Source organism: Ictidomys tridecemlineatus, chromosome 7 (genome assembly GCF_052094955.1).
Source record: "Ictidomys tridecemlineatus isolate mIctTri1 chromosome 7, mIctTri1.hap1, whole genome shotgun sequence".
Classification (NCBI taxonomy): domain Eukaryota; kingdom Metazoa; phylum Chordata; class Mammalia; order Rodentia; family Sciuridae; genus Ictidomys; species Ictidomys tridecemlineatus.
Window position 1 is genome coordinate 142,736,296 of NC_135483.1, and position 15,899 is coordinate 142,752,194.

Genomic DNA, 15,899 nt, shown 5'->3' on the forward strand with positions numbered 1-15,899 from the left:
CCATAAGTGTTTGTGACTGAGTAGGCAAAGGGCCACATTCCTGCCTGCCACAAGGGGCCTGTGCTATTGAACTCCATGCCTGTGTCACCAATCTTGCTCACTTGGCAATGGAAATGGTCTCCCATTTCCTTTCTAGATCTCACAGATTCATGGTAAGAGTTGGAAAAGGACCTGAGAGATTATTCAGCCTAAACCTTTTATTTTATAAATGACAAAATTAGCAAGATGGAATGACTTACTAGTCTTTGGCCAAGCCAAGGAAGAATTTGAGTCTCCTTGAAAGTAATTTTTTCTTCTTGAAGTATTTTTAAATTTTATCTAAAATATCTTCATTTCACCGCTATATATATGTCCTCAAATAGTTGCTATAATCGGTTACTTCTCAAGAAAACTCTACAAGCTTTTAGCTAGTTATTCCCTATATGACACATTTCAGAATATTAAATAAGAAGTTCTCACCAAGTCACCAAGGTAGAATATATATGACAAGCCTAAAAGAGGTGTCACAGAAAGATAAGACATTTTCAAAGGGGTTATCCAAAAAATGGTAACATGACTCAAATCTTCCCTGCCTACCTTCAAGGTATAAAGGTGTTGGCTCTCTGAGGGGGCTAGACAAATGGCACCTCTCTTCCTCTTCCAGATTCTGCACAAATGGAAAAACTCAATGAAGTGAAGTAGATGGAACAAAATCTTGCCTTCGTTATTTAGAGAGGCCACGCTGAAGGGTGGGCTTAGCATAGCAGCAAAAGGGATATTAGCCTAAGCCCAGGTTTAGGTCCACTGAGCTCCCAAGCAGGACAGATGCAGCCTGAGGAGTAAGAGCCAGGCCAGTGGTGTTGGGAGTGACGGGCTGGGGGAAGCCTGGAGTATTGGGGTTGTGCAGTTCTCTCTGTCACTGTCAAGGCTGGGAAGAGCCATTCTACACACACACACACACACACACACACACACACACACACACACACACAAATCAGAGGGAGAAGATGGGAGGGGAAACTTGTGAGGAGGTTTTCTCTGGGAGAAGACAGGCTGAAGAGTACCCCCACCCCAAAGTGGTTTTCTCATGCAAAGGACTTCCTCCAGAACTATTCCCTGCCACTTGGAGAATGTTTAGGGCACTGAAGATTGGTGTTTGGCTCCTGCCTGGAGAAGAGAGTTTCTCTCCTGGAAAATTCTCAACTAACAGCTAAAGGAGAGGTGACTGAACTGGATGGGCCAGGGCTGGTTGTAGAGAGATAAAGGGAGGGAAGGGGTTAGGGTGGGGGGTAGGTGAAACTTAGCTCCTATCCAAAAGAGCCACCTAGAGGGATGCTAGGCTTCAGCAAGGGGAAGCTACAATTTTGCTACAGAACTGAGGGAATTTTAGCTGATCAAGAGAGGGTCAGGTGAGAGGCCTCCAGAAATGCAGCTATGGAGTGGAAGTGTTTCTAAAGAACCAATGAAATTATGCCACACAAGGAAATGTCAGCTTTAAATATTGTACCTGGCCCAGAAATAGAGAAGTCACCTTACGAGAGAAACCAGTTAGTTAAGCACTGTTCTCCCCTCTTTCCTCTTCTTCCACCTTTGAGCCTGGAACAAACCACAGTGAGTAAAATGGGGCAGGGAGTTGGAAGCAGAAGGAGGAGGCAAAGAAGAAATGGCTTCGTGGCTGCAGAAAGCCCAGATGAGCAAAGAAGTTTCAACTTTAAATCTATTTCTAAAAAGTAATTATTACAGCTGGGCACGGTGACGCATGCTAATAATCCCAGTGATTTGGGGGCAGGAGGATTCCAAGTTCAAAGCCAGACTCAAAATTCAGCAAGGTGGCTCAGTGGTTCAGAGCCCCAGGTTCAATCGCCATTACTAAAACAAAGTAGAGAATTATTGCACAAGACTGGATACTTCTTCAGTAAGACTATTGGAAACATAAAGTGAGTGTGGGATTTTTTTAATTACCAAAGAATGATAAAAAATAAGTCATAGGATGTTGGAGGTTTTCACTCAGGGGCAAGGAAAGAACTTTACTGAATAACTTGAAAGGAAAGAGTGGGACTTAAAGCCAAAGTTCTTTCCTCATTTGAATGTTTTTATCTTCATCTTCCAAATGAAGAGCCTTATTGACTTCATTTTGTTTTTTATTTCTTTAAGTCATCAACATATCTTCTGGTATCTCTATTAAGCATTTGGGATATTAAGAACACTGGACATGCCAGACTCTGTCTCAAAATCAAAAAATAAAAAAGAGGGCTGGGATGTGGCTCAGCGGTAGAGCACTTGCCTAGTACGTTGAGGCCCTGGGTTCTATCCTCAGCACCACATAAAAATAAATAAAATAAAGGTATTGTTTCCAACTACAATGAAATATATATATATATATATATATATTTAAAAACAAACAAACAAATAAATAAAAAAGAGCCAGGTATGTGGCTCAGCAGGTGAGTGCCCCTGAGTTCAATCAGTCCCTTGTACCACAACATACAAACAAACAAACAACAAAACACTGGACCCTCCAAGCAATCAGGACCGGAATCCCCAGGTGGTACTTGCTACCTTCTCCCCAGGTGGCATGTTGCTTGTGCAGCAACTCCACAGCTGTTCCTCCAGCAAGTTATGAGTTCAAGAGGGAAAACCATAGATGGATTAAAGTCAATAATGTTTTCTTTCAACAAGGTGATCGAAGCACTCTCCCAGCACAAAAGCACAAAGCACTGCTGTTATACCTGTTGGTGGGTAAGCCAAATGAAATATGTAAAAAGGCTCTTTAATCATGCCCAAAGCCAGGCAGAGGAGGCCAACTTGAGTCCTCATCACCATCTCACAGCACATTTTTTTTTTCTTTCTCTCTTTCTTTTTGGTATTAGGTTTGAACTCAGGGTGTTCTGTCACTAAGCTATATCCCCAGTTCTTTTTATTTTTTATTTTGAGACAAGGTCTCACTTAGTTGAGGCTGGCCTCGAACTTGGGATCCTCCTGCCTCAGCTTCCTGAGTCACTGCGATTATAGATGTGCACGACCATGCCCAGCTTTACTCTTTGTTTTTGGAGTGGAATAGTTTCCCTCTGCAGGATATTAAGGATCCCAAGGCTGCTTTAAGAAGTTTCTTTATTGTATGAGATGTGATTGAAAACTGTCAATCATGGATCTGCGGTCCCTGCTCCTCAGCTTAAAGACTGTTCTGATTACGGTAATTACCTTTTTATGAATATCCTACCTAGAGAGTAACAATTTTACTATGTCAGACTACACCACACAAAGATGCATCAATTTCATCTGCAATGAAAAATAGAGACTAATAACATAGTTATATTTATATGATAGTCAAACATCAAGATGCAACATAAGTACTCCAACTAAAAGAATTCTGATCATTATTTAACCTTGAGATGATTAAGGGTGAAGGCTTCTGAGCTTTCATGATTTGCTTTTTTTCATAGTTTGTGCAGTTTTGATTTGATTTTTTAAAATCCATAATTAACATTTATTAACATTTGGATTCACTCAACCCCAGTGATATGGTGGCAAAGCAAAAACAACAACAAAAGACCGATAGGCATGATTAATGGTCAAAGCAAGGGCCATTGGCCCTGACCAGGGAGCCCAAACCAGCAAGTTGTTTTGGCCAAATCGGAAGGCATCTGATGCCTCTTGCTAGATTTTCTCTTCTTTGAGTCTCCTCAAAATTGTCGAGGGGATTCAACTAGTCAAAATTGTTAGTCCATCATCCCTGGTAGATGAGATGGTTATGATACCCTTCATAATGTCAAAGGAGGGCTGGGGCAGGAGCTCAGAGGCAGAGTGCTTGCCTTGCATATGTGAAACACCAGGTTCGATCTTCAGCACCACATAAAAATAAACAAGTAAAATAAAGCCAAAGGATTTTCCTCACCCTGAATCCCTGTGGATGCCTTCCCTTTGTTACCAACCACTTCCTTGAAGTCATTTGACCTGGTTAAATTTTTTTTTAACCATCCAAAAAGTTAATCTCCTATATTTCTTCTGTAAGGCGGGATCCTTGTTGTCACCTTTTGAGAGCACCATGGGTTGAAATTGTTTACAAGAACTCATTAGAAAATGGCACAGATAGAGGCCATCCTTTGCAAGTGCTAACGTATAGTCAGTACAGAGTGCTGACTCCCACTGGCCAGATTTGAACATTGCTTTTGCTACATGATTTTTCTTTGGCAGAGAGAATGTATCATCAGTTTAGTAGTAGATAAAATTTCCTTTTATTGTGGTAAAAATATCATGACATAAAATATACTGTCTTAGCGCTTTTTTTGGGGGGAGGGGTAACTGAACTGTAGATTGAACCCAGAGGTGCTTTACTACTGAGCCATATCCCCAGACCTTTATTTTTTATTTTGAAATAGGGTCTTGCTAAGTTATTGAGGCTGGCCTTGAACTAGAGATTCTCCTTCCTCAGCCTCCCTAGTTGCTGAGATTACAGGCATGTGCCAGCTTGTCTTAACCCTTTTTAAGTGTGCAGTATGTATATTCACATAAACTTAGTTTCCAAGCTGTTTCATCTTGCAAAATTGAAACTCCATTTCCTTTAAATAAATATCTTCTCTTCCCTTACCCTTAGAAGCCAGCAGCTACCATTCAACTTCCTGTATCTATGAATTTGATTTTTAAAAAATATCTCATAAAAGTGGAATCATGCAATATTTCTCTCTCTCCCCACACCCCTCTCTTTTGGATTGATTTATTTTAGTTAGCATAATATCCTCAAAGCTTCTCTGATAGATAATTTTAAAGGAAGGTATTTTAGAGACAAATAGCATCCTGATAAGCAGCACACCCGAGGTAGTGCTAACTACTTTTTTGGTGATTTCATCTTTATGTTATTTCATATATTGTTTCATAAGAATATACTATTTTAAATGTCTGGTGCAAGAGCAGAACATGTAGAACAGTGGTCCTGGAGCCTGAATGTGCATCATAATGACCTTGAAGTTTGTTAAAAACACAATTTCCTTGGGTTCTGAGGATTTCTATATTGAAGAGTCTGAGTTGAGCCCAGATATTGCTGGGGATTCTGGTGCAGGTGGTTCTTCACTTTTGTTGTGGGAAATACCTCTATTCGAAGCCAGAGGTGAGGGCGACCTCCAAGTGTGGCACAGTAAGGCTCCACCCGCTTTCCAGGAGCTTTATTTTCTGTGGATCCTCATGAGGTATTATTTTAAATGCACCACTGGGTGTATTCTGCCTAGTTCTAGAGGTCTTCGGGTACTTGCCTCAGCACCCAATCTCTGCAGGAAAAAAAGACATCAGCTCCTGGGACCTGAGCAAGATGTAGCACTGAACTTCTGAGTCTTCAACTGAGCTCATCCCACATCTTCTTAACATTTGTCAAACTAATGAGGAAAATAAGGGTAAAAATATAATGAAATGAGCATGACTGAAACGGTCAGAGAGTGGTTTAATCCTGGCCTCCTTTTACCCAACATAAAAGTTGTGAGATCTTGATTGACCAACCCCCACATCTCAGTGTCATTAATCCTGCATCTTTATCATGGAGGATTGGTTTCTGCCTCCTGCAGAGGGCTGCGGTGGGGTACAAATGAGGTAATGTATGGAAAAATACTTTGAAATTGTGGAGGCACTTATTTCAATTTTGTTGAATATGAATATGACTGTCTTTTTGCTCTAACCTCATTTCCCCTGTGAATAAGTGCTAAGTTGTTTGACTGCGGTGCACAAGGTCTACTTCGGGCTTTTACAAGAAAAAAGAAAATCCTATTATTTGGTATTTTTAAAAGCCACATGGCTTTTCAAACTCTATGGAGAATAAGAAAAGAAATTCATTACTACAACTTTATGATATGAATGGTAGAAATACCCAACAAATAATGAGCTGTACAAAGGATGGGAGATACACCAGAGAGCAAATTAACTATTCATGGTGCAGTTTGACTCTTCCATGGGGACTTTTAGAAACCTGCAACTGTTCAGTGAAATGGCATTTGAATTTTAGCAGCTCCTTTGATATCATCTTAAAAAGTAGCAAGTATCTGATAAGATGAGCTGAAAAGCATGCGTATAAAATGCCACTTTTAAAGCCTTAAGTTAGGTTTATAACCACCCACTAAATTGTAAAGAACTAAAGATTTAGATTGCATTTAAGAAGCAATGTGCCTCAGGTGACAATAACTGGTGTATGACTAGAGCCAGTCCATGGTCCAGTGAGGAAAATAAGGAGTTTTCCAGGAGGCATCTGTATTTATCCAGTTGAGCCTGCTGTCCTTGACCTCAGATTAGGTCTTCCCTTACCCTGGTTTATTAAAATGTTCTTGCTTTTTATGAAATGTCAATATTTTGGAATTTGAATTCTAGATCCACTCAAGGCAAGTGGCTTGAGGCAAATCTCTAATCCATGCAGGTTTTGATTTCTCTATGTGTAAAGATAGAAATATTAGCAGTAATATTTGCAAAACCATAGCTCAAATTATAGTACATACTAGATAATAATTAGTGGTGGCTATATGAAACATAAAAGACAGTAGGTAAGTTTGTAATTTAGGCAAATAAATTAGGTAGAGTGTTATGAAAGTATAAAATTATTGTTTTCATTTCTAGGTTACATATTTTTCCTTTTTTCCCCCTATAGTCCCATTTGGGACCTATCCTTACCTTTGCTCTAAAAGCAAATTGCTAAGGAGCCAGTGAATGGGACATCTCCCTTCTCATGTGAACGACCAACCAAATAGCCCTATGTTGGTGATGAGGAACATTCTAGAATCAGTGGTAGAATGGTGTTGTGCCTACCTGCGGAAATTTTGGTTGGATCTAGAATTTCAACTTCCAGCCTTGGATCTAGGACTAGGTCTTAGACCTTTCTAGAATATAATACATATCTTTACCAATGTTTTAAAAATCATAGTTTTTCAACCAGTATTTATTGATTGTTTGAATGAGTAAATGTTCAATAGCTCCATAAATTATTTGGGTCTTCCTAACCATGTGCTTCTATGTGGTCCATGAACTATCTGAAATACATAGCATGTTTTCATTAAAAAAAATGTTGGTGCATTATAATTATATACAATAGCAGGATTCTTTGTTCTACATTTGTATATGCATACAATATAATGTTATAATTTAACTAATAAAATAGATAGCATTTTTGGTGAGTGATGTTCAACTTATTAAAAAGAAAACAGGAAAAGGGTGGGAGCCCCTCATGATTAAATATACATATGCTAAGTCCATGATGGATAATCCAGGTATTCTGGCAGGTGTCTTCCTGGGTCAAAATTGAAGGTAAATTTGAGCTTGATGTCTAATATCATCCAGACTTGTTTCCCAGATACCTGAAAGGTCACACATATTTTCCTAGCTGGGTCACATTATGGGACTTTGGTTCTAATACAATATGGACAGCCCATTTACCAAATCATTTTAGAATATTTGCAGGCCACTCTGGGAGTACAAAGGAAGCAAATACTTTTGCCATCTCCTTTTTCTCCTCATGCCCTCATGTCACTCATAGGAAGCTGGTGGCTTAAGAACGCTTTTAAGACATTCACTTTTCAAGAAGCTGAAGAAGACAATCATGCAAGGAGACACTAGGTTTTGTGAGGCCCAAAGCTAGAGAGAATTTAAGATTCCCTATTTCAGAAGTATTAATGAAAGCTCACAACCAAAAAAAAAAAAAAGATATTAAAGACCCTAATTAGGACTCCCTTTGCAGGTGAAGTCCCAAAGCTTAACCTTAATTAGCTTGTTAAAGACACACCTCTGTAATAAAGGAAGCACCATTTTAAGCCAAAGGGATTTGTGTTGTAATATCGATTAAAGGAACATTTCTAAATACTTACAGGAAGAGCATATGCTATAAGTAGCTCCAGAGACAGGCACTAAATGCCAAGTGTTGCAAGAGAAGGAAGGGAGGATGTCAGGTTGCCAGGGGAGGAACCACTTTAAACTGACTTGACATTTGTGTGTCTAGGAAGCCTCTGTTGAATAGGAATCTTTAGGGAACTTGGAATCCTTGAATTTACTTTTCATCAAAACCAAAAAAGACACCTGGCCAAATTTTTCCTATCAAAAAATTTAAAAAATATTTTTTAATTATAGATGGACACAATATCTTTATATTGTTTATTTATTTTTATGTGGTGCTGAGGATCGAACCCAGTTCCTCACATGTACGAAGCAAGTGCTCTACCAACGAACCATAACCCCAGCCCTCCTATCAAATTTTTAAAAGAAATCAATGTAATTCAGCCATTGAGAAAACAGGTAAAAGGAAAAGCAATTAAGTTACTTAAAGAAGGGGGAAGATAAAGTGTAGGCTTCCCTCCTTGGTAGAAAGCCCTCTGCTGGTTGGGTGGGTGAAGCTGTACCCATGCATGGTAAAATAGGTTCTGGGTTTCCTAACTGCCACTCAGAGATCACTTGGCATGTACAGATTTGCTACACATGCCACTTTGCCACAAAGCTGGCACATTGTAAGTGCTTACTGAAAGTGCACTGAAGGGATGAACGAACCAAATAAGTGAGTCCACTTTGAACAAACAAGGCCAACTCTGAAATAAAGTTTTACAAAAGAGTCTGTAATTAAGTGTTGTCAGACTTCTTTGCATTGGGAATTCCTTCCTATGTTTTAGGTGTGATGGCAAAAGGATTAGGAAATACAATGGGGTCAATTTTCACTCCTTGCCTAACTTATGCTAAATATTTTGACTGATGTTTGTATATGTAAGTGTTTTAAACACTTTGCAACTGAGAAAATGAACCCCAAAAGCTTAAATAACTTGTTTGTGTCTTCTCAGGGAACAAGTGTCAAGAGCCAGGATTTGGATCCTGGTTTGGGTGTGCAGGGCACACTCTCTGACTCTCTGGCCTCTCCTTTAGCCTCTTCTTGACAGCAAATGTGAAAGATGTGAAATAGTGACTAAGGGGAGGGAGGATAGTAAAGAAGGGAGCGTGGGGTAGTCATACTGCCTATTCATGTGCAGGGTGTGTTTTGTGACATTAAAATGCCCATTTGTGCCAGGCACAGTGGCGCATGTCTGAAATTCCAGTGGCTTGGAAGATTGAGGCAGGAGGACTGCAAGTTCAAAGCCAGCCTCAGCAATTTATCAAGGCCCTAAGCAACTCAGTGAGACCCTGTAAAATTAAAAAAAAAAAAAAAAAAAAAAAAAAAAAAAAAAGGCTGGTGATGTGGCTCAGTGATTAAGTGCTCCTGGGCTTAATCCCTGGTACCCCCACCCCCCAAAATAAATAAATAAATAAAAACATATTTGTAAGGTGGCAGGACAGGTCTGGATGACCTCTAGTGGGGTGACCAAAAGACCCAGCTTGCCAGGGCAGCTGCCATATATACCTACTGCACCTCAGCAAATGTTCCTAGCAACTGTTCCACTCCAAAGTGTCATACTGTGGACCATGAGTTCTGTAGCCACCCTATCTTTACGGTTCTTTCTGGCTCTTAATTTCTGTGACTTCAGATTGAACCTAATAAGAACTCTTTTTAAAAAAATATTATTTTAGTTGTTGATGGACCTTTATTTTATTTATATGTGATACTGCCTCACACATGCTAGGCTAATGCTCTACCAACCTCAGCCCCTAATAATATCTCTGACTGAAGAAACAGTGTTTTCATTTTCTAGGCCTGTGAAGGATAGGGACTGACAGTACCTCACCTAGAGGTTGCTTTGCATTTCTGATACAGGCTGTTCATCTGTTAGTACTCCTCTCCTTTAAAAGTACACTAGTAAATTCCCTTCTAACAGATTTGGTTCCAGTTAATCTGGAATTGGTACATATTTGTTTCCTTCTTCCTATCAGCAGTGGCTACCACTTACTGAGGAACAAGGGCATCATCTTGTTTATCGCACATATTGATGCTATTAGTTCTTCATTTTATAGATATGGAGAAATGACTTGCAAGAAAGAGATGGAGTCAGCAAATGCACCTAACCATTGTGCCATATTGAGATATGTGTATACAGTATACACATACACAGCAGATAATTTAAAAATCATCAGGCTTCCTAAATTCCCAGGGGCTTTTCCTAGATCAGTCAGTGTCCATGTTAGCCTTTGTAATTTCACCTTTCTTTGCTTCCACTATTCATTCTACAGACTGAGGCAGGTTCTCCAGAAAAATAAACAAGAAGGGATAAGCAAGGAGGTTCAATGAGTGCATTGAGTGTTTCACCCACTTTTGTGGACCTTATTCTCCTTTTTGAGTTTGTCTTTCTTTACCACAGTATAAGACAAAAAAACAGGCACTTGCTTTTTTGTATATTTACATAGACGATACTTAAAGAAAAACCACCAGTCGACATGTATCATTCTGCTTTTATTTATTGTCTGGCTAACTTACAAAGACGCAGATGTCTAGGGTAGATTCTACCCTACCATTTAAACTATCCTGATGACATAGATACCAAAATGTGTCTATTACACAGTGCAATGGTATGAAAAAAATATTTTTCTTCCTCTACAGTCGGAAAAATTAATTTCATACCAAAAATTTTTGGGCATTTGAACAACCATCCCATTTCTGCTACTAAAATAACAAACGGGTATTACAAGTTAAAATATAAAGGCCTAAGACTTTTTACAAATATGCAAATTACCTGCTACTTAGACATAAAACGCTGATTTCTTTTAAATCACAAAGTAAGGCACCATTGGATTAAACATTTTTCTCAGCTCTTACTAAATAAAATGCATAGTGAAATAAATACCAAACACTGAATTTTAATACTGTAATACATTTCAGTATAAAATGATATGTGAATGTTAAAATACTGTATTGCATCTTGAATACATTTATCTGGAAATTTTATGGAAAGAACATACATGTAAGTTTTGATTTCAGGGAAGAAAATACTCATTTTTGTGATTTGCCAGAGTTTGAAGATTTTAGCATAGAACTTATTCAAAGTTTTGGATACAATTAGGTTGATAATTTTTCAAAGTCAGCATGTAGGTGTATTAATGAAATATTGCCTTAAAAATACAGTCTAAAACATCTCTATTCTGGATGAATGGCAATTTTGAGCTGTGACCCTGTTTCAAACTTTAGAAAGGTACCTGCAAGTTGAGATACACAAGGGATTATTCAATTCCTGCTATCCCTTACAAAACTCAGACCTACCTTTTTGGAGGTCAGAATTTTCTCCACATTTGCTAGGAAGCCCAAACTCCATTTTTTGTGCGGCGGGCCACTGGGCTCTATTATGGGATGTTTTTCACTATTGCCAACAGATCAAAAATCCAAAATAAAATGATGCTGCTAAATTACCAAAACCTCAGTGATTTTAAATCACCAAGCTTGTTACACCTTTATATACCTTGGTTCTCTTTGGGGAAAGAGCCTAAGAGGCTATGTGGAAGGTGACAGATGAATGGCAGAAAAGAGGGAGAAAACAAGTTCTCTAATGTACTAAACCCGGGACTTTGGCAAGGAAAGTTATAAAAATACAATATATTCAATCAGTAAATTCATAATTTATTAGACATTCCATTTATTAGAACTCTAAGTTCTGCTTTTATATAAATGAAACAGTTATTTATTCTATAAATAGGAATGCATCTTTCAAATTTTTCTTTGGATTGATTTCTTGTTAGCATCTCCCAGTAATACATGAATAATACACTGAACCCATGATACAAAGTTAAGGTAGATAGGTATATACATATGTGGTCATATGCTTTTAAAAAATAAGAAATGGTAATTTTAAACATAACCATATAAAACATCAACATGGAAATATTTTTTCCAACTCTATAGCTATATTTAAGAGTCCCAGTAAAATTTTGTAAACAAAATCATATTTAAAAAAGGCAAAGGCTGGCTCTTCCTTGTGGTCCTTTAGTGGAGCTTTATTTGCATAGATCTAAAAAAAATGATTCTCCTGGAGAGTTCAAAACAAATTCCCTCCCAATTTCTACTAACAAGCTCCCTAATTCACTCAACCCCATCAGCATCAGAGTTAGATTTGTAGAGTTTTGCCCATCAACTCAAATCTATTCCCTTCTTCCATGATTCTGATTTGAGCCCTTTCCCTCATTTTCTTCCCCTACTACCTAGCCTTCTTAGCTTCTCCAGGCCTTGAGGAGTTTGTTCAGTGGGAGAAAAACAAAGGCCACTTCAAAACTCCAAGACAGGCCTCCAACTGACAATTGAACACACAAGCCAGCTGGTTTTGAGTTAGGAAGGCCTGACATGCTTTCGGTTTCTTTCCAATGGCTTGATTCCACATGACTGTAAACCATTATTAGATTGATTTCTGACCTTGGTACTGTGAAGCAATACTTCAACACAGATAGCAAGGGAAGGGAAAAAATAAATGACAAAAATCAAACGTCAAGCTGCCTGCCAAACAAGGTTTTGGGTCCTAATTTTATTGCCTCTTGAATTGCTAAAGCTCAATCTTGATTTTAAAATAAGAGATTTTGGTACGAATGTCCCTCTTCCAGAACTGTGCTGAACACTAGGGTAGCTACCATTACATGTGGTTCCTGAGCACTCTATATGTGAATAATTCCAATGGAGATGTGCTCTAAGAGTAGGATACACACTTTTGTTTGAAGATTTAGTACCAAAAAAGAATGCAAAATGTCTCCTTAGTAATTTTTATATAGGTTGTTGGTTGAAATGATATTTTGGGTGTGTAAGGTTAAATAAAATATACTATCATTTCACCTGTTTCACTATCTTTAAAAAATGTGGCTACTAGAAATTTTACAATTATATATGGAGCTCACATTATGTTTCTGCTGGACAACTCTGTCCTGGAGCCTACCTTGGTCTGCCAAGGATTGGATATCCTTGTAACTGCAGAAGCTTCATGTGAGCCATGCTCAGCAATTTGCTTAGGCAGTCTGTGGTTCATGGAAACAGACAGGAGGCCAAGCGTGCGAAAAACGCACAGACGAAAACAGCTCTTAGGGACTTTAATAATTATAGCCTGTAGCAAATAAGCAGTGAATATTTGAGTTTGTTTGGTTGAAAGCTGGGATACAATTTGTCTCTGCCTACTTTCCACAAAAGCCTATTGATCCCAGCAGCCAACACTGGCAGGCTGTAGCTGAAGCAAGCAATAGCTTTGACAATATACACAACAGAAGCTAGGTGCTTCTCTTTACTGGATTCCCCCCACCCCCAACACACACATACATGCACACACACATTCCCACCTCACCCTCCCTTCTTCCTGCTTGCCCTAAGTGAAGGGGACAGGGAAGTGGGGAGGAGGGTGTGTAATTCTCCGACAGCAACATCAGAAGCAGCTCTGGAGCTTGAGTAGAGAAGAGCAGGTCAAGATCACCTTGGGATCGGAGGAAGGGGTGGGGCACCCCTTTCTCTTCGGTTGGATCCACCTTCATGAAAAAAATCAGACAAAATATAATTTTGGTTAGAAAGCTTATGTTCTTAGTGTGGGAATTCTGGAATGGTGCCCACTACCTCACCCCTTATGATCAAGGCTGAAAGCTAATTGGCATGTGCAGGTGAGAAAGGAAAAGTGTGGAATGATCTGAATAAACACTAAAGATGACCCCACTGACTACAGAGTCCCCACACAGAGTTAAGTAAAAACAAATACTTTTCTTCTTAGCACACAGTTTGTGTTAATTATTGATTTATAAAACATGGATGAACAAAAACAAAACATTCACCCATCTTGCACCACTGAGATAACCAATAAAATTTTGTGTATATTTTCCATTTAGATTCAGTTCCCTTTTTTCTTACAAAAGTTTGAACTTCTTCCAGTCAATATTCTTTCAAATGTAATCGTTAATGACACACTGCATTCTATTATATAGAACTCTATTGTATTTTTCTGATCTAATCAATCTGCTTTTTTGGGGTGGGGTAAGGTTAAAATGATTGTGAAGTCATATTTCACTGTAGGTTTTTTTTTTAAAATGGTATTGGGGTCAAACCCAAGGGCTCTGTACCACTGAACTATACCACTGAACCCTTTCCACTTTTTATTTTGAGACAAGATATCTCTAAGCTCTGCAGGCTGTCCTCAAACTTGTGATTCTCCTGCCTCAGCCTCTTGAGTCCCTGGGATTGTAAGTGTGTGCCACTGCACCTGGCTCACTGGAGTTTGATTTGGCTTTCCCTAATGACTAGCAATGTTGAGCATCTTTTCATGTGCTTATTGACCATCTGTATATCTTCAGAGAAAAGCCTATCAAGTATTCAATCTATTTTTTGATTTTTTTTATTGTTGAGTTGTAGAAATTCTTTATTTAATCAGAACATTAGTTCCTTAATAGATATATGATTTCCAAATATTTTCTCCTATTCTATGGACTGCCTTTTCACTCTCTTGATGTGTTCTTTTTAAAAGCTATGCACATCTGTGGGCTACAAACTGTAACTGCCGTTAAAACCCAGTCACATTGGAGAGTCATTTATCCCACACTCATACTTTGAGGATCTAGCAGGTGTGAGGTATGAAGTCAGGTGTTCAGAGGCTGTGGCCAGGTCTGCTGGAGGAACATGTTGGTTAGGTAGTCGTGTTCACCATGGCTCTGAGATTCAGTGGGCTGGCTCTGCTGGGTTCCTCAGCAGGTGTCTCGACACTGACCCTACAGACTTAGGGACTTCTGAGACAGAACCAAATATCTGAGCAAGGAGAGGAATTAGAGGAAAATATCAGCTGTCTACTCCTTTGTGTCTTCCTTTTACCATCTTTTCTTGAGCAAATGTCTGAGCAAAGGCTTATCTGGATGGAAACCAGCCACCTGCCGTGGAGCCTTGACCATCAGCTGACACACCACAAATGGTTAGCAAAATGAGGGCTGGCCTTATTCAACACTGCTGAGAGTGTACTCTGTGCTGCTTGGGATGGTCTTGGTGCCTACCGGGCTTTGGATATGGAGGCTAGGGCAGCTACAGAAGCAGAAGAAAACGTGGCGCTCAATAGTAATGTATTTATTTTTGTTAGATGATCTGTTATTATTATAAAATGTTAAGCATGACTAAGACTAGAAATATTTAAAGCAAATCTACAAAAAAACAAAAACAAAAACAAACAAACAAAACCCCCAAACAACCCACTTCAGCAGGCAGTGGAAATTAACTTATTTAAAAATATTTTAAAATGTCTACTATATTTCAGGTTCTGTGGAATATGCAGTAGTGAGCAGGATTAGCATCATTCCCATCCTCAAGTTGCTTACTTGAGTTTTGAAGAAAGAGTAGGGAGGGAAATCTAGAAGCTATGGGTTCTATCATTGATTAAAAAATATGAATAATATTTAAATTAGATTAAGAATGTTTATAACAAGTCAGAAAAAGTATTTAGAGTTTATATAAGCAACTCTTTAAAGTGAATTCATTTGTTAATGTGCAAGAGGGAAGAAAGACTGGCCGTACTCCTATCAGACAGAAACCCCTCTTTAAATGAACACATACACAGAAAGATAACTGTTCCATGTAAAGGCTTAATTTTCATCAAAATATTGAACTGCTAACTTGTATATATTAACTTTGTTAAAGTTATATAACTTTTTATTAAGTGTTGTCTAGGAATGTGGCATTCCATCTAAATAAATTTTTCAAGGAATTAGTTTTTCTTTCAAGCAGCAATGTTCTCTTTATTTCTGGCATTTTTTCATGGAGATTTGCCCAAATATTTCCTAACACTTTGAATTCTTCAACAGAGGCACAAAGCATAATTTGACTCATTTAATTTAACCCAATAGAAATGTACTCAGTAGAAACTCTTGAGTTCCTAGCTCCTCCTCTGACCTGAGGCGGCCACCCATCTCCCCGACTCAGTGATTTTGCTTCTAACTGCCCTTAACTTCAAGGCTATCAGCTGCTCTAAGAGTGGAACCAACAACTAAAAATTAAGAACTGGTGTGTTAAGAAAGAATCAGTGGCTCTGAGGGGGTGTAAGGTGCTCTGCCAGGGGGTAGGGACA

The 15,899-nt window shown here is 38.7% G+C and overlaps 1 protein-coding gene across 6 annotated transcripts in view; it reads right to left on the minus strand.

The window, feature by feature from the left end:
- Positions 1-10,290: 10,290 nt before the first annotated feature.
- The window catches only part of Wipf1 (WAS/WASL interacting protein family member 1), a 114,440-nt gene continuing 108,831 nt past the window's right edge, over positions 10,291-15,899 (minus strand). For all 6 annotated transcript variants that reach the window (XM_005324614.5, XM_040294495.2, XM_040294497.2 and 3 more), the window contains one exon: positions 10,291-13,335. In XM_005324614.5, coding sequence (XP_005324671.2) covers positions 13,280-13,335 — 56 coding nt within the window. In that variant the 3' untranslated portion in view covers positions 10,291-13,279. The remainder of the gene's footprint in view (positions 13,336-15,899) is intronic.